General features: G+C 41.1%; 1 protein-coding gene across 1 annotated transcript in view; it reads right to left on the reverse strand.

The window, feature by feature from the left end:
- Window positions 1-18,539, reverse strand: part of mymx (myomixer) — a 71,300-nt gene extending 52,761 nt beyond the window's left edge. Inside the window, exon 1 of the mRNA XM_088350880.1 lies at window positions 18,009-18,539. Within this exon, the coding sequence (XP_088207006.1) occupies window positions 18,009-18,425 (417 nt within the window). The 5' untranslated portion in view covers window positions 18,426-18,539. The remainder of the gene's footprint in view (window positions 1-18,008) is intronic.
- Between the last annotated feature and the right edge of the window lie 536 nt (window positions 18,540-19,075).

The raw sequence follows: 19,075 nt of genomic DNA on the forward strand, positions 1-19,075 counted from the left end.
GCCAATCAGCGTCCGAGGCAGTTGGGGCCAAACGAGTGGGCACAGGTGCATCACATCGGTAATCATGACACTTTATCACAGTTGTATTTTTGTCTAACTAGAACAATCAAAGTTTTCAGGAAAAAATGATAGAAACATACAAAGAGAGGTAGAGGAAATCTATTCCTGTTGACATTGTGAGAAAAAAAAACGATAGTTGGCTGACAATGAGACAAACACTTCAAGTCATTTCATGCCGAACGGAATGGATTCCGTTTCTGGCAGATGATGTGAACAAGACAAACGCTTGGAATACGCTCAATAAATTTGAGTTCTCTGCAAAAACATTCATCCAACAAAAACCTTTGTTTGTTGTTTCTCCCTACAGAGCTGATTTGAATCGCGGATGGTCATATTTTTGGCACAGCAGCTCCAAAATGGAGTCGGCTCCTTCAATCTGCAGAAAACATCTCAGGGCCAAACTTTGCCCGAGAACCGAAAGGAGTGATGTCACCAGGGGCCCCTTTACCGCCCCCCGGAGGCATCTGAGGAATTTCAGCGTCCGACGGGAGGAAAAGCGCTCGCCGCTATCGCTACACGCCGTAAAAACTCTTAGCGTGACCTCATGCAGGAAGCGCTCGGTTTCCTGGTGCCGTCCTGGACTCCTGCTCGTTGCTACCCGCCAAACTCCAAAACGTTATATCATGTGTGAGCGCAGCGATGACATCATCCTTATATTTAGAAAGGAAAAGGGCTCTCTTGGATTTTGCAAACAAAAACGCCAGTGTAAGTCTCCACTTAAAAATTCCCGCACCTTTTGAACAACTGGGCTAGAATGTCTCTTTGAGGTCCAGCATCGTTGATAGGAGCCGAGCCAAAATGGCCGTGACACCATGACGGACGCCGTAAACCACAGGTATCAAACAGGTGGCCCGCGGGCCATGTCAGGCCTGCTAAAGGATTGAATCCGGCCCGCGAGACAACACTCAGAGAAGCGCAAGAGAAAAACAAGCTGTAGGTTGAAATATGTCAACTTGATGTTGCCAAAGAAAGGTGCCTCGATCAAAGACACTATACTAGTACTTCTTTCTCTCTCTCTCTCTCTTTCTTTTTCACCCACTCTCTGTCTGTCTCTTTCTCTCTCTGTGTCTTTTTAACTTATTTTGCTCTAACTTCCTTTTTTCCTTTTCTCTTTCTCTCTTCCTACCCTTCGTGCTTTCTTTTCTCTTTTCTCTCCTGTCTTTCTATTTCTCTTTGGATTTCTGTCTCCCGCTCCCTTTCTTTCCCCCTCTCTCATGACTTCTCTTTTTATCTCTTTTGTTTCTCACGCTCTCTCCCTCTCTCTTTTTCTTTGTCCCGCCCTCTCTCCTTTTCCCTCCCTCTTTCTCTTATTTCTTTATCTCTCTTTTTCTTTCTCTTTAATCTACTAGTCCGGCCCCCGACAGAATGTTTGTCCTATCGTGTGGCCCCCGAGTTCAAATGAGTTTGACACCCCTGCCGTAAACTGTAGCAAACGGGATGAGGCCAGTCAACAACAGTTACAATGGTACCTCCATGTCTCTAAATACGACAATTTCAGCTCACCAAGTACGGGAAAATATTTTCTCAAGTTACGTAGTCAAAGATACAGTACAGTAATGTCAAGAACAGAACGGAGACAGGACCCACTTGCGTACGTTTCTCTCAGTTTTATTGGAAGAAAGGAAAGGATTGCACACACGATCCGGTGATCGCTGATCGCGCGAGCAATGGTGGTGTCGGGAACGGAAAAAACGGGTCAGTAGCCGGGACAGGAGAGCAAAAAAAGTGGTCAGGATCAGCAATGAGTCTAAAGCCAGGAGAGGAGAGTAGACGCGGTCGGGATCAAAAACGGGTCGAAGCCGGGGGACAGACAGGAGCAAAAACAAGAGTGAGTCATGGTTGAAAAGCTTGCCTAGAGTAAACTGAGGGTCGCAGACGGACTGACAACAGGTGACAGATAGGAGTGGGTTTAAATAGGGACAGGGAGCGAATCAGAGTCCGAGGCAGTTGGCGCCAAAGGAGCGGGCACAAGTAATTCCCATTGGTAATCATGACAAGTACGCCTAGCTCATCGCCGCTCCCAGAGTTTCCCGCATGTAATCATACTGGCGAAGATCCGGGGATTTGAGAATTTGAGACAATTTGTGATGAAGGGCCAAACAAATGAAATCTAAGCTTAAAACAAACTTCTATAGCATATGAATAACCTATATTTTATGTTGACATTATCTGTGTATTATTTGCCCTCATGAAGGTTTTAGATCATAATAGTCTGTAGTTTGCAATAGTCTGTGCAGCCCGTTTAGACTCTTTGTGATTAAGGGCCAAACAAATAAATAAGACATGACGAATAAATGGGACTCGACTGGCTATCGCTTCAAACATGCCTGGCAAGCCGATGCCTATGCGTGCTCTCAGCATGCTTTTTGTGTGACCGTCAGAGTTCTGAGACGAGAAAGGAGGAGGGTTCCTGGTAAGATTGCGCGGAGGAGGATGCAGCTATCATTCCATAATCCCAAATTCAAGACATTTTAGCAAAATTCCACAAAATCCTGGGATTTGTGGAAAAGAATCCCCCTTAAAAAGTTTTGACAAGTTGGGCCAAACGCTATGTCTGCCTCGCACATTTCCGACGGATTATCAAAAGCCGGCAGAATCTTTGGATCAGTTTTTCAAGGAACACAAGGCCAAAAGGTAAAGGAACATTTTTCTGATATCTCTTTTTATTTGTTTTTTTACATGATGTTTTTTGGCTTATTGTGCGGTCATCGAATTTTAGCATGTATATGTGGCATGTTCGGATGCTCGTATGATTTATTAAAGAAATATATATATTGTACTTTTGCAGGGCTTGGAACAGATTATCGCACTTACATTCAAAAAGCGTCTCTACTTACAAAGGTTTTATTTTGTGTAGCTGCTCCCAGAACCAATTAAATCGTAAGTAGACATAACACTATATACTAGTCAACGTCATTGGAAATGACTCAGGAAACAATATCGTACAACTGTCAGACATCACAAAGAGAACCTGTAGATAGCATTAGCAATTCTAGCTAACTGAATCATTCGGTCCACGCCACTTGTACCACTATAGTGTAAATGGAGTATCCCCATACACAGGTGCTGATTAAAAGCTTATAAAAGTCTGGATGCTTGGTAGTTGTTTGGGTTTACCGGTACCCATTGCTCACTGACGCAGGGAATACCTCATTATTGCAAAGGTAAGACACTAACCTCAGCTGTGTATGCTACTGTATTTTATTCAGGGTGCATCAAATCTCTAATCGACTGTAACCGAAAGCTTCTCAAATAGTTTATCATGTCAATTTTAGCTACAGCAGCTATACTACTGGTCCCCACTTATCTGCAGGATCTCGGGTTTTTTTTTGTTTGTTTTAATCACATCGATTATTTTTTCAGGAACACATACAGACTATGATCGTGATCCTCGTTCTGTTGGATTCACTTCGCTGAGAAGCGTGGAAAAAGACGGGTCCTGGAATAATTTGAGGTCTGCGAGTCCCTCTGTCTTCTGTCGTCATCAATACGGTTCAGACAGAATTCCAAATTGAGCGAAGAACCTTGCCAGTAAATCACCATCGTAAAAGGTTGTGGTTATTTTATTCTGTCCTGGTTATTCATATTTGTTTCAACTCAAATGTTTATTCGAGTGCTGTCCGCTAGGGTGCTTCTTGCCGTCCGTCATGGCTCTCATTCTGCCAAGGAAGACAACGTGACGTCACGCACAAAGATTCAACAGTCATCTAGGGCAACCTAGCTCGAATGGATCTTTCATGTCTATAAATGTCTACGGCAGCTTTGCTAAAATGTGTCAGGAAACGGACCAGGAAGCAGGAAGTCGGAACTCATATGCGTAGAGGATCTGTCACTTTAATTAGGTAAGAAAAGGTGTCCAACACACAAACGGACCAAAGACAAAACAGGTTCAAAGGCAATCAAAATTACAAACTAGGCATTACTCAGATCGAACAGGTCTTCCAACAAGGTAAAGCAATGGTCTAGCAACAGGCAGTCCCAAAAGGAGCGAATAAAACAATCAGTCCAATGCGTCTCAGCCAGTGTCAAGGGGGCGGGGTCAGCTGGGCGCCATGACAACCGTGCAGGACATGACAAAAATGGATATTTGATGTCTGTAGCAGTCTATGCCAACCTCGCTCGAATGGCTCTTTGACGATTATAGCCGTTAATAGCAGCCCGGCAAAAAGGTCTCTTTGAGGTCTATCATCGTAGATAGGAGCCAAACCAAAGAATGGATCTTTCATGTCTATAAATGTCTATGGCAGCTTTGCTAAAATGGACATTTGATTATGTTGTGGCAAATCCTCAAAAGCATTTGCACTTGCATATATAGAAATAGATTTGCATACATGTCTACATTAACTTACAATACATTACTTGCTTGTGGGAAAAGGTCGGGGTGACCTCGGTTGAAGATACCGTTACCAGACGATTAGAGTTTACCTTGAAGATACCGTTGCCAGACGGCGTGCAAGGAACGGTCACGTACTCATACGGCGTACACGGGACTGGTCACGTACTCATACGTGATACAGGACCGCCTTTTGGGGTGTATTCAATCAAGCGTAAACGTCACTACTGCTTTAAAACCATTGTCTTGTAAACAGCTCGCTGAGAGAACCTTCGTTGCAATAAAGGTCTCTTCCTCCAACGCTGGCTTCTGTTTATCTGTTCCCTTATCTTACTTATCTATCGAACCGACAAATTCTCCAATGTTGAATTCTACAACAAATCAATGAGACTCTTAATCTCAGGGTCGTGGGCTTCGCTGAGTGATTTTTATTTCAATGGCAGATAACATCGCTTGCTTAAATGTGATTTCTCTTTATTTAAATAATAACGGTCATTAAAAAAAAAAAAAAATGTTACCAATGAGCAAACGTTACTGCTTTTATATTTAATATTAAAAAGAGGTAATTATATAATAAAATAAATACAAGTAAAAGTGTCCTAAACGTTTGTTAAAGACCCTTTTGAAATGTGATATTTATTTGACTGTTTATGCAGATTATATTCTGTATTTCTGTAAAAAAGGAAATAAAATATCTTATTTTGTACGCGGGTGATTTATACGACGCTGTGCGGAGGAGAACCTTTGATGTTTTTGTCTTTTCTGTTTTTGTTTTGTTTGGCGTTGGGTGTGGAGTTATGGATGCATGGATGAATGATGGAGTGACTGCTTCTTGGTTTTTGTGGGTTATTAGCGCAAACCGTTGGTTCTTTTTGTCTTTTTTGTTTTTTGTTTTTTGTTGTTTACCCCCCTCCTTACCCCCACCACTCTGTCTTTCTCCGTGTGTGAGTTGAGCTCAACCGTGTGTATTATTTTCCCTTTACTTTATGTGACGTTATGTTAAGTGGTGTCATAAAAATAAAAAAAATGGAGGGATTACTTAATTCGTCAAGTCAAGTGCTCCGTTTGCGTGTGGCCTTTTGATTTGTGAGATCTTGTTCCGATAAACGTAATAAGCATAGTTTGGGTAAATTGAGGACAATTTGGCAGGCTTTTTCAAAATACAATGAAGAGCAGATTACTTGCTAAGGTGATGTCTTCATTCATTCATTCAGTCATTTAACCTAGACTAAACATCCGGGTTTGTAAACATGACCGATTTAACAGGATTCAGAAGTCAGACGATCGTTGAAAAGGGCCGAAGATGGACAGAAAAACGAGCAAAGAGCAAACAAAGACGTTCACTAATCCATTGTCTGGCCGCTTGTCTACAGAAGGGTCGTGGGGATACTGGAGCACATCCAGGCTTTCCTCAAACAGTGCTGATTGCAGCCAGTTACGAGGAGAAAGAGGTAGACAGCTGAGCACCAAGGTCAGTCTGGTACTGATAAGCTCACGAAAACATTCCGGCGGCAGACTGCGAGTGAACGTCACAATGGACTGAGCCAGACGGCCAAGGCCGTCGACAGGGCGGTGATAACTAACAACACAAATCTGCTTTGAATCACGCTAGAATCTTGTTGATTGACGTAGTGTTTACAAATCTGAGGAATATTGATACGTTTGGGTTGTGAATTATTTTATTTTTAACACAGAAATACTGCTAAAATTGTATTTTGAATCTGCTTTCCAGGAAATCGGTGATTGTGTCTCCAGAGGAAAGGAGAATAGGTAACAGGGAAATACCTTTGACTTTATATCGGATAAATTTGTTTGTTCTAAAGGTTGTGAAGGGCATCTTACAAAAACTACACATTAAACAATGGTTCCATGGGTGAATTAGGTACAACCCACTACAGTACTTTCATTTATAGATAAACTCTTCTGCCATAACAAAGACATTAGAGGTATCTTCTAATAAGTTACTTTTCATTTGGTCATGATACAATTATTTGTTCATGAAATTTGAACTCTTCAACATGATTTATGTGTTAACTTAGTAATCGCATGAGTTAGATATTATGACATTCTCAGTGATAGTTTTTAAAAGCAAAGGTAGTCCAATGTTTTTTAAGGTGACTGATTTTGAGTTGACTTAAACTGTAATTTCTATGGGATAGTTCGAACTACATTGAAAATTGATGTTGTTGTTTTGTCTATTTCTTTGTCATCTGAATGCATTGAAAGTACTTAAAAACACGGAAAACCCATGAGCTTCGGGGGGGACTTCGCCCCACTAGTCCCCCCACCGGGGCACTGCCCTGGACCCAGTTGGGGGCCCGCGCCCCCAGACCCCCACCTAATTTTCAGGTAATTTCACTTTGGTCAAATCACGTCCCTGTAACAGGCAGACCAGCACCGCATCTGGGCCACTTGAGCAACTACAAAACACTACAAACTGAACTGAGAGACTGAATGTGACAATTGACGGCTGTCATCTACTAGCTGGTTAAGAGACAGGAGTCCAAGGTCGAACAACCATTTGAAAAGACGTCCCAGGGGATCTCGTGTACATCAAGGTCGACGACAGAGGAACCATCCGAGGCGTGAGGGACCGTACACCGTCGTGAGGGCAACGCTGGCCGCAGTCCAGGTCGAGGGCTCACACTGCCACCCAGGGGTCATCATTAATTGATTTTTGGAAGAAAAATAATGTTTAAGTGCGAAGAAATTAAAATTAATTTTTTTGCGGCAGGGCCAATTGATGGGTATTTATTGGATTTATTGGTAATTTAATGGTATACTAGCCGTGTCAATATGGTCGAACAAACTGGTCCTTTAATCTTTACTTTTAGTACAAAAAATATCTTCTGAGTTATTGGTGGTCACATCAGCTACCGTCATGTTGGGGCTTGTTTTATAATTATAATTTGTCGATTCCTCCTAAATTAATATGCGAATTGTCGGAACACTAACTGAGGTTAGATGAACAGTGAATGATAGAACATTCACGCCAACATTATCATGCGCAGTAAGACACCTTAGTAATGAGAGGTTTTGCTATTTATTACACATTCATTTATGAACAAAATGTGTACAACATAGAAACATCGGAGAGAGTGAAAATGTTAGAGATTTTCATTAGATGAAACGATGTGGGAAACAAATTCGCTGTCCCAGAAGCGGTTGTTAGAAAACAAAAAAAGTTGGGCTTTTAGGCAATTTGTTGACAAGGTTGAATTTCATTTCTCATAAAAAGCTAGGCCTTATAATGGGGGAAACACGGTAGCTTACGCGTGCATGCACTGTCCCGATTGTGCGTATATGTGCCCTTGACCGCATACGAAATGCTCGCGCGGCGAGAAAATTTGCACGTTTGTTGACGCAATCGACTAATAAAAAACCCGAATAATTTCGCAATTAATGGGTCGCAAACTCGCAATAGTTGCTAATTATTTAAATTTTGCAATAAATGGATTTATGAATTTAAGCAACCATTCCATTAATTTTTCGCAATTAATGGCATTAATTTTTCACCAATCATTTATTGCTGACCCCTGCTGCCACCGTCAACGAGACCAAGCAAGATCAACAGGGCAGTAACGTTCAAATTAGGAAATCAAGATGTGGATAACAAAGCTGTGTGTGATAATAAATTGTCTGATATGATTGTTACTAGGAGCAGAGCTCGAGAAATCGCAGCGGCGAATGGAAATTGCGGTTCCGAAAGTGCAACCGGAGATCCAAAAAGCGACGCTGCAGACCATGACGCATCCTAGAGACAGCGGCCCGGTTAAGTGTGACACTACTGTATAACATGCCAAAACGGTTGGTGATTTGGAAAGTACAAGTACACTTTACCTCATGAAGGGCTCACTGGCCCTGAGGTAGATAAGCTCTAAAGTACCAAAATCAAAAACATTACAGGAAAAAAGAAAAATGTGAGATGTGACGAAAATGTGTAAAATATAATTTTTAGAATATGGTTTCATAAGAGACATGCACTCGAATTTTTTTAAAGGGACAGTGTGTATAAATTGACCGCAAGAAGTCTTTGCACTGTGGAGTGCAACCAAAATAAAAGTGCTTAACAGGATAATAAAGGGGGGTCACAGCACCCACATAAGCACTATTTTTCACTGCCTCTAGGTGATGCTCATGTTATGTTATGGAAAACTCCAGTAACTCCAGTTTGCAATCGCGTAGTCACACCAGCAATCCCTGTTTTGGATATAAATTGCTAAATACTTTATAAAAAAGCTAATTAAACGATTTAGGTTCACTATCAAGACATTTCTAATAAAAACTCGCAGGAAAAAACCTTAATTGAGAACGAAAAGGCTCTCTTCAATGAATTGAAGGAAAAAAGCCATTTTGTCCAATGAAAAAGACGGACTTAACCAATTACCAACAACAATGACGTAATCTCGAAAGTGCAAAAGAGAGGACGACAAAAATAGAGAGGGTGGGACGAAAGGAAGAGAGAGAAAGATTGTATAACTACAGCGATTGTGAGAGCCACATCAAGTTGACATATTTCAGCCTACAGCTTGTTTTTCTCTTGCGCTTCACTAAGTGTTGTCGCGGGCCGGATTCAACCCCCCCTGGTGCTGATAACGCCAAGGTCGCGGATTCAATCCCTTAGCGGGCCGCTTGTTTGACACCTGTGCACTAAAACATCTCAGTACGTAAGCACGATAAAACTTAACGAGACTATAAGTGCCCCTGAATTCCACAGAAAGTTACAAAACGGGTGCACACATTGTAACTGACAATTACATTTGGCATGACACTCCATCTTCAGAGTTAGGTAAAGGAACGGAAAAGATAAGGTTATAGTTATAATTAATACGATATGTACACAAGAATGTGCATTTAAAATGTTACATACGGTTGAGGTTTGTGTAAATATGCATTTGGTGAAAAATAGTCAATATAGTGCAAAAGAAAGTTGTACACAGTTGTACCTCTACTTATACGTTTAATTGGTTCTAGCAGTAAATATGAAATGATGAAACTATTGTAAATCGAAACACATTATCGATTTGAATCAATTGGATTGAAACGGGATTAGTCCGTTCCGAAAGCAAACGAACCTTGTTGAGTCAACTGCAATTGCCCTGAAGGTATACTGATGTTCAGTAGGGGTTCGTACATAAACAAAATCTAAAATTCTATGTTTTAAAACTAACAATATAAATGTGTTAGAATAGCCAAGCCCAAGTCCAGACATAAATAGTGCTTGTGGAAAGATCTGAAAAATGGTGTATCCAAACGATCACCGTCGTACGTTTGGGAACTGGGGAGCGGTTTTGTAAGGAACAATGGAAAAAATAACAAGGAACAAACGCTAATATTTCAGTTTGATGTGCAACCATTACACAAAGTAAATAAACAGGAATTAAATATAATGACATACAACATCATAATTGTAAATGAGAAAAATTGGATGTGTCCCCGGGCCGTGACGACAAAAGTTTGCCCACCATTGACTTAAAACTATTGTTTTTGGGACGAGAGACTGGTGGTTAATTGCGCTTTTAATGACTGATTTTTTTTTAGGTTCTTTTAAGAAGCAGAATGTTGGAAAAAATTTTAAGCTGATTGTAGGCGATGATGAAATAGGTTGGTAAATTCTCTATAGAGCGTGACGTCTCGTTTGGTTTCATGTTATAGTCGTCATAGTTCCATTCCACTCCTTGTAGTTATTAGTATCGATACGACGACACACACACACACACACACACACACACTGCTGTCGTCTTAATAAAACTGAATCGACTCTGCACCGCACAACACAGTGGCCACGATCACACTCTCAGTCCACTCTTGGCGCCCATTCTCAGTCATCCCTCTCCTCAAAGCGCCCTAAACCTTGCTTCCTTGATTGAGTAGAAGGACGTGTATGAATAGTGCAATTCGCGATAGAAGACAAGTTTAAATTACTGAAATTCCGAGTATCATGGGATGAGTCAGACGAAAGATAAACGTGCAACCAGTCGGAGTGCCGACGGACTACCAGAAACCAAATATGTTAACGACAGTACAGACTAAAGTGACGGATAATAGGGTAAACCTTAATGTGACGATACAGGCAAGAAAGGTTCCGACACACCAAAGTCCAGAGAAACCTACACCCACGGCGACAGCACTAAAGAGTGAGGTTACAACGCCGACAGCCAAAAATGAGTGCACGGCCAGTACGTAAAATTCGGGAAATTGTGTAGAAGAGGAAAACCGTAACCCCAACTCGGTAGTTGTGTAGGCGCATGGTCTCAATGTGCACTGACTTAATTTGACTAAACAACTTAAATTTTTGTGGGCCATTTGTCTTGTCATATGTTTTATGTTTGTTCAATGTTGTAAATGTTTGTATACTTTCCTGTATTCTCTTTTTTCTTGTCTTATGTTTGTTTGTACTAGCTTTTAAGCGGCCCACGTAACTGAAAAGAAAAAATAGAAAAATACGAAGGAAAATTGCCGCGGACGAGAGCGCGTGCGTTTTTAACAAAGAAGAAAAAGGAAGCGAATTTAAGTGCACAATGCAACGACAGAAACGTTTTGTTATCAACAGTAAGACCGTTTAAAAAATGTTGTTTTTGGGTGGAAAAACTATGTTGAGTTATTTCAGATTCATAGAGTTAATGCCAGAACCACACCATAGAAAGATGGAATAGTGACAGAAAATGAATAAAAATGTTTCGTTTTCAGTTAAAAATTGGAAAATAAAGGAATGTGAAGATGAGGAAAAATCCAATTGAGTGAATTAAATGGAGTAATTTGAGAATGTAAAGCATTGTTGTACGAGAATAGTGGAAGAGCGTGAGTTAATACTTTTTTTTCATTGAATATGGAGGAAATATTCATTGAATGGAATACAAATGAGTAAGATGAATCGTTGTAGATCAATGCACGTCGTTTTCAAATGAAGTAGGTGGAGCTAGAATAGTAGATTTGATTGGTTTGGGAAAAATAAATAAATAAATTGGAAGATTAAGTGAGATGGTTATATGTCAATTTCCCATTAAACAAGTGGGCTAAAAAGCACGTGTTAGAGGGCGTAGAAGAAGGGAGAGTTATGTGGAAAATGGATTGTTGGCAGAGCAAGTAAGGAAGTTACAAATACAGAAAGATAAGAGTTAGCAAAGGAAGAAATAAAAAGGCGAAAAGAAAGTAGGCGTTGAGGAAAAGAGAAGAGAGGGATATACAAGTGAAAAAAAGGAAGAAATGAAAAGGGGAAAAAGTAATTAAATGAAATATTTTTGTTGACAATTGGCCGGAGTAGAGAAAGCATATGTATGTGGACGGGTATGGCTAAATAACATCGGACAACCGAGGGTAATTCCAGAGTAATTTATAGCTAGCAATGAAATTAAGTCTGGATTAGAATCGGTGTTTATCTGGATAACTCAGAATAAGAACGCAAAATGGATTAACTACATTTATTACAACCAACAACGTTTATTAATTACATTAACGAGGCCTTTAGTGCAGTTGGAGAGCAATTACATGAGACATCTAGGATGGCCTGGCAAAATCATCAGGCCCTCGATTTTCTCTTGGCCAGTAAAGGAGGCGTGTGTCATATGATAAAGGAGGAAGGCTGTATGTATATACCTTTAAATACATCCGAAGCAGGAAGCTTCACAGAAGCACTGTCAAAGATTCGTGAGTTGAGCAATGAAGTGACAGTAAATACTGAAAAGAACAGTATCTCTTGATTGGTACTGGGGTAGTATGTTAGCAAAGGGGGAAATTTTCGTGCTAACTATCGTAATAATTATGTATTTGTTGTGTTTCTGTGCCATACCTATTCTTAAAAGAGGAATTCTTAAGAATTTTGGAGAACAAATGACAGTAGTGGCTAATACTAGGGTGGCATGAAGCTCAATGAGCACAGTTAGTGATTAAATATCCAAGCCTATTCCTTAGTGAGGAAGAACAGATGACTCAACTAAATTCAAAACCTTGAATTTTATTTGGCAACGTTAATAGTCAGTCTACATTACATTAAATAATGGAGCATCTGCGGAAAGAGACACAAATGATAATCTACACTAATAACAATATCAAGTAGCACTAGGAATAACAGCAACAAATATATTGGTTTCTAATTGTGATTCTTTTGTTGGTATGTCACACTGCCGGGGAACAAGCTGCTGCCTGGGATGGTCATCGTCGCTTCCGGGTTTTTGGCTGCATGGAAACTGAGCGTGATGCCTGCTGGGATAACACTCACTCCAACATCTGACTTCACGCCACCCGTTGACGAATACGACAGTGCATGGTCTTCAAATTATGCACAGGGGTCAGGCCAAAGGCCGATGTATATGCTGTATCACTATCCACTCATCTTGAAATGTATCGACGGCTGTTACCAAAATTTGTTATCACTTATCAGTTTAATTATTCATTTACCTTTATCACGTACCGATCAACCGTAGACGTACGGATAAAGATAAATGAAGGGGGGGTTAGTGCATAGGTCAGATGTTTGGAGTGTTAGGGGTTTTTTCTTTTTATTTAATGAAACATGAATAATGAAAGTTAGAGTAATCACAGCAGGCTGACCGCCAGAATTTTATTTTATTTTCGATTCGCGTAAAATCTGTCCTGTATTGATATCTGTGATTGGTAATAATTTGCCACTACTCTGTATTCCTTTTCAATTTTAATTTCCATTCAAAGGAAAAAAAAAAAAAAAGGGGGGATTATGTTGTGGCAAATCCTCAAAAGCATTTGCACTTGCATATATAGAAATAGATTTGCATACATGTCTACATTAACTTACAATACATTACTTGCTTGTGGGAAAAGGTCGGGGTGACCTCGGTTGAAGATACCGTTACCAGACGATTAGAGTTTACCTTGAAGATACCGTTGCCAGACGGCGTGCAAGGAACGGTCACGTACTCATACGGCGTACACGGGACTGGTCACGTACTCATACGTGATACAGGACCGCCTTTTGGGGTGTATTCAATCAAGCGTAAACGTCACTACTGCTTTAAAACCATTGTCTTGTAAACAGCTCGCTGAGAGAACCTTCGTTGCAATAAAGGTCTCTTCCTCCAACGCTGGCTTCTGTTTATCTGTTCCCTTATCTTACTTATCTATCGAACCGACAAATTCTCCAATGTTGAATTCTACAACAATGTCTGTAGCAGTCTATACCAACCTAGCTCGAATGGCTCTTTGACGATTATAGCCGTTAATAGCAGCCCGACTAAATAAGTCTCTTTGAGGTCTATCTTTGTTGATAGGAGCCAAACCAAAGAATGGATCTTTCATGTCTATAAATGTCTATGGCAGCTTTGCTAAAATGGACATTTGATATCTGTAGCAGTCTATACCAACCTAGCTCGAATGGCTCTTTGACGATTATAGCCGTTAATAGCAGCCCGACTAAATAAGTCTCTTTGAGGTCTATCTTCGTTGATAGGATCCAAACCAAAGAATGGATCTTTCATCTCTATAAATGTCTGGCAGCTTTGCTAAAAAGGAGACTGGATGTCTGTAGCAGTCAATGCCAACCTAGCTCGAATGGCTCTTTGACGATTATAGCCGTTAATAGCAGCCCGACTAAATAAGTCTCTTTGAGGTCTATCTTCGTTGATAGGATCCAAACCAAAGAATGGATCTTTCATCTCTATAAATGTCTATGGCAGCTTTGCTAAAATGGACATTTGATGTCTGTAGCAGTCTATACCAACCTAGCTCGAATGGCTCTTTGACGATTATAGCCGTTAATAGCAGCCCGACTAAATAAGTCTCTTTGAGGTCTATCTTCGTTGATAGGATCCAAACCAAAGAATGGATCTTTCATCTCTATAAATGTCTGGCAGCTTTGCTAAAAAGGAGACTGGATGTCTGTAGCAGTCAATGCCAACCTAGCTCGAATGGCTCTTTGACGATTATAGCCGTTAATAGCAGCCCGACTAAATAAGTCTCTTTGAGGTCTATCTTCGTTGATAGGATCCAAACCAAAGAATGGATCTTTCATCTCTATAAATGTCTATGGCAGCTTTGCTAAAATGGACATTTGATGTCTGTAGCAGTCTATACCAACCTAGCTCGAATGGCTCTTTGACGATTATAGCCGTTAATAGCAGCCCGACTAAATAAGTCTCTTTGAGGTCTATCTTCGTTGATAGGATCCAAACCAAAGAATGGATCTTTCATCTCTATAAATGTCTGGCAGCTTTGCTAAAAAGGAGACTGGATGTCTGTAGCAGTCAATGCCAACCTAGCTCGAATGGCTCTTTGACGATTATAGCCGTTAATAGCAGCCCGACTAAATAAGTCTCTTTGAGGTCTATCTTCGTTGATAGGATCCAAACCAAAGAATGGATCTTTCATCTCTATAAATGTCTATGGCAGCTTTGCTAAAATGGACATTTGATGTCTGTAGCAGTCTATACCAACCTAGCTCGAATGGCTCTTTGACGATTATAGCCGTTAATAGCAGCCCGACTAAATAAGTCTCTTTGAGGTCTATCTTCGTTGATAGGATCCAAACCAAAGAATGGATCTTTCATCTCTATAAATGTCTTTGGCAGCTTTGCTAAAAAAGGAGACTGGATGTCTGTAGCAGTCTATGCCAACCTAGCTCGAATGGCTCTTTGACGATTATAGCCATTAATGGCAGCCTGACTAAATAAGTCTCTTTGAGGTCTATCTTCGTTGATAGGATCGATCCAAACCAAAGAATGGATCTTTCATCTCTATAAATGTCAGTGGCAGCTTTGCTAAAATGGATACTGGATGTCTGTAGCAGTCTATGCCAACCTAGCTAGAATGGCTCTCAAAGAATGGATCTATCATGTCTATGGCAGCTTTTGATGTCACGGGCTTTTGTAATTATTTCAACCTGTTTTTGTCTTATTTTGATTAAAGACACAAAATTCAAATAATTTTATCACAATTGTACGGATGCTAGCTTTGTCATGCTAGCAACCTGGCTCAAACGTCATCACTTTTGGGTCTTTTCACTTCAGGTTTCACTGAAAACGAACAACGGCAGCGTTTACCTAGTGCCGTATGCCTTCGCCGAATTTAGACACAAGTCGCGGTTCAAAAAATAAAATGTAAATTTTTTTAGCCGTCTCAAAACGTATTATTGTTTTTGGCTAGCTCCGACTTGAAGTCATCTCGGTCTGCGAGTGCGGAAAACATGAGGTCAGGAAAGATGGTAACAGAAGAAAGACCATTGTTAAAGTCCGCAGCCGGGCCGCTAATAATAACACGCTAACAGTCGTGCTAACTCTTGACCTTTCTACAGGCTCTGTGAAAAAATATTTTGTCGAAACATATTTTCTTTTCACTCATTCCACTTAAGGATACTGTGTGAATGTCTGGCTTCCTTCAAGTGTTTCCTGATCGGAGAGCTAACTTAATCATCGCTTCATGCTAACATTAAATTGTTTTTTAACATTCGGCAGATCTTGTATGATGTATCCTAAATCTTGTAGATCGTGTTCATGTTTTGTTTGGAAGTAGGAGCATCAAGTTCGTTTTTAACATTTAGTAGGGAAAGCTGATTCTAATTGTCACGGTTGCCATGGCACCCAATTGGCCCCACCTGTGTGTCACGTTGCCATGGCGCCCAATTGGCCCTGCCTCTGTGGCACCAGCTGCAGCTTGTTGACAGATTGGCTCCCTGTCGGTATTGAAACTCTGTCCTGTCAGTCCGCTTTGGTCGGTCTGTCTGCGAATCTCTGTTTTTACACGGCAAGTCCTTTTTCGCCTGCCCTGTTTTTTGCTCCTGTTTTTCTCCCGCTACGATCTGTTTTAAGCTAGACCACGTCTGCTCTCCCGTCCCGAATTACGATCCGTTTTTTGATCTCGACCACGTCTACTCTCCTCTCCTGGCTTTCAAGTTTTTTCCGTTCCCAACACAGCCATCGCTCGCCATGGAAGTCCAACTTCGGCGTCTGGGCAACCTACTCCCCGCGACCAGCGATCTCCGGGTCGTGTGTGCGCTCCTTTCCCTTCTTACCAATAAAACTGAGTAACGTTACGCGAGTGGGTCCTGTCTCCGTTCGGGTCCTGACACTTATAATACATAGACGACTTTGGACATCATAGATCCATTCTAACTAGGCTGCCATTGACAGCTATTAATGTCAAAAATCCATTTTAGTGAGGCGGGTAATGAACGAGTAGACTTCAAATATCCATATTAGATGAACAGCTCTGCACATCCAAGATCTATTTTAGCTAGGTTTCCATTACTGCTATAGGCATCAAAGATCCATTTCAATGAGGCTGGCAGGGAATAACTAGACCTTGAGTATCCATATTTGCTAGATTTTTTTAAAACGGCACTAGTTTTCATATGTAAATTTTAGCTAGGCTGCAATTAATGGCTGTATACCTCAAATGTTCATATTAGCGAGAATGTCATACACGGTTCTAGACTTCAAAGATCAATTTTAGCTAGACTGCCATAGACTCCTATGGACAACTATACATATCAACTTTTTAACTAGGTTGCTGCTCCAGATTTAAAAGATACATTCTAGCTAGGCCGCCATCGACTGCTATAGACGTCAAAAATCCTTTTTAGCTCGGCTGCTATCGACATCTACAAACATCAAAGATCATTTTTAGGTAGGCTGCATGTCAGATCCATTTTAGTGGGACTGGCAGTGAAAAGATAGACCTTAATATAAGCTAGGTTTCCAAACATGGCTCTAGACTTCAAAGATCCATTTTAGCTAGGCTGCCATTGACTCCTGTGGCCAAAAAAAAGACCCATTTTAGCAAAATGTCCAGAGACAGATATACATATCAACTAGGTTGCACTCCAGATTTAAAAGATATATTCTAGCTAGGCCGCCATCGACTGCTATAGAAGTCAAAAATCATTTTTAGCTTGGCTGCCATTGACACCTACAAACATCAAAGATCATTGTTAGGTAGGTTGCTATTAACAGCTATAGACATCTCAGATCCATTTTAGTGGGACTGGCAGTGAAAAGGTAGACCTTAATATAAGCTAGGTTTCCAAAGACGGCTTTAAACTTCAAAGATCCATTTTAGCTAGGCTGCCATAGACTCATATGGACAAAAAAAGACCCATTTTAGCAAAGTTTCCATAGATAACTATACATATCAATTTTTTTAACTAGGTTACCACTCCAGATTTAAAAGATACATTCTAGCTAGACCGCCATCGACTGCTATAGACGTCAAAACTCCTTTTTAGCTCGGCTGCCATTGACAGCTACAAACATCAAAGGTCATTGTTAGGTAGGTTGCTATTAACTGCTATAGACATCTCAGATCCATTTTAGTGGGACTGGCAGTGAAAAGATAGACCTTAATATAAGCTAGGTTTCCAAACATGGCTCTCGACTTCAAAGATCCATTTTAGCTAGGCTGCCATTGAGAGCTATAGATCCATTCTAGTAAGGCTGGCAGTGAATATGTAAACATCAAATACCCATTATAATTAGGCTGCTATTAAAGATCCATTTAGTTGGGTTGCCTTTCACGATTATTGATCTACTCTACCTACCTATGTCGCCATTGATTTCAAAGATCTATTTTAGCTTGGGTGCTAGAGACAAAAATAAATAAATAAATGTTCCTGAATAAAGTCAATTTATAAAAAAAATGGAGTATCCAATACCTTGAAATGAGAGTCAGGTTCACTGTCCCAGTCGACGGCTACGTTCCGTGGAATGCTAGGCTCACACGTGCCTCCGATGTTATTGTTATTATTTCGGTTTCCAGACTTGGATCCCAAAACGGATCGATGCCTCAGTCCACCTGAAATCGTTTTCTCACGGCTTCTGGTACTCCCGGATATCGCGATCTTCTTGATGGACCTGGAAATGCTCAAGTTGTGGTTGAGGTGGTCTTCCGTGGTCTCGTCTTCCTGTTTTGGTTCCTGCTCGCTGTTAAGTTCATCCAGGTAGAGCGAGTTAAGGTTCTCGAGGTTCTGACATTGGAGGTGGGACTCTGTCAAGTCCTGGTTTTTGGCAGGGGTTGACAACTTGGTTCCGATTGTGAAGGGCTGGATTTTCCTGACGATGCTCTCGGACATGGTTTGACGGACAGAAAAAAATTGTCCGAAGACCTCCAAAAAACTGGTCCAGTCTCTTGAGGACCGAACGAAGAACTCTGATCTCAGTTGTCCACCTTCTTGTGCATGTTAAGAAGACACAACACACACCCCACGATGGCTTCTTTGGACTCTCTGGAGCTGATCCGGTCCCAAACGTAGCGCAGCGAGACCCTGATCTGCGAGACGGCCGAAGACAGGCTCCTCCTGAGGAACTGGACCGAGGAACCGACCAGACTGCTACCGAGGAGCCTGATAAGCAGGGAGCGCAGCAGGATGAAAACTGCTGGCATGCTGCCTGGAGGACTTTCTGCTCCGAGTGAAAAAAAGGAGGGGGGAGTGTGGAGGGTTGGTTCCAGGGAGGATGAAGTCACCAACTCTCCGTTCTGTCTTTTCTTTTTTTCTTGCTGTCAGGAACTTGGAGAGAAGCTTTGGATGTAAAAACTGAAAATTGGAATAGTCTTCACGACCTGGTCCTCCTCATCTTCACCCTCCTAATCTACACCCAGCTTGGGTTTAAGGTTTCTCAGCCCCCAAAGGTGGAAGCTGAGTCCGTACGGTTCCAGGCTAGTGCTGTCAATAAACACTGAAAAATGAAAGAAAGGGATTCAAACGTCTGAAGGGTTTTCGGA

The sequence above is a fragment of the Urocampus carinirostris genome, chromosome 13, assembly GCF_059441175.1.
Source record: "Urocampus carinirostris isolate Australia breed hairy pipefish chromosome 13, RoL_Ucar_1.0, whole genome shotgun sequence".
NCBI classification, from domain to species: domain Eukaryota; kingdom Metazoa; phylum Chordata; class Actinopteri; order Syngnathiformes; family Syngnathidae; genus Urocampus; species Urocampus carinirostris.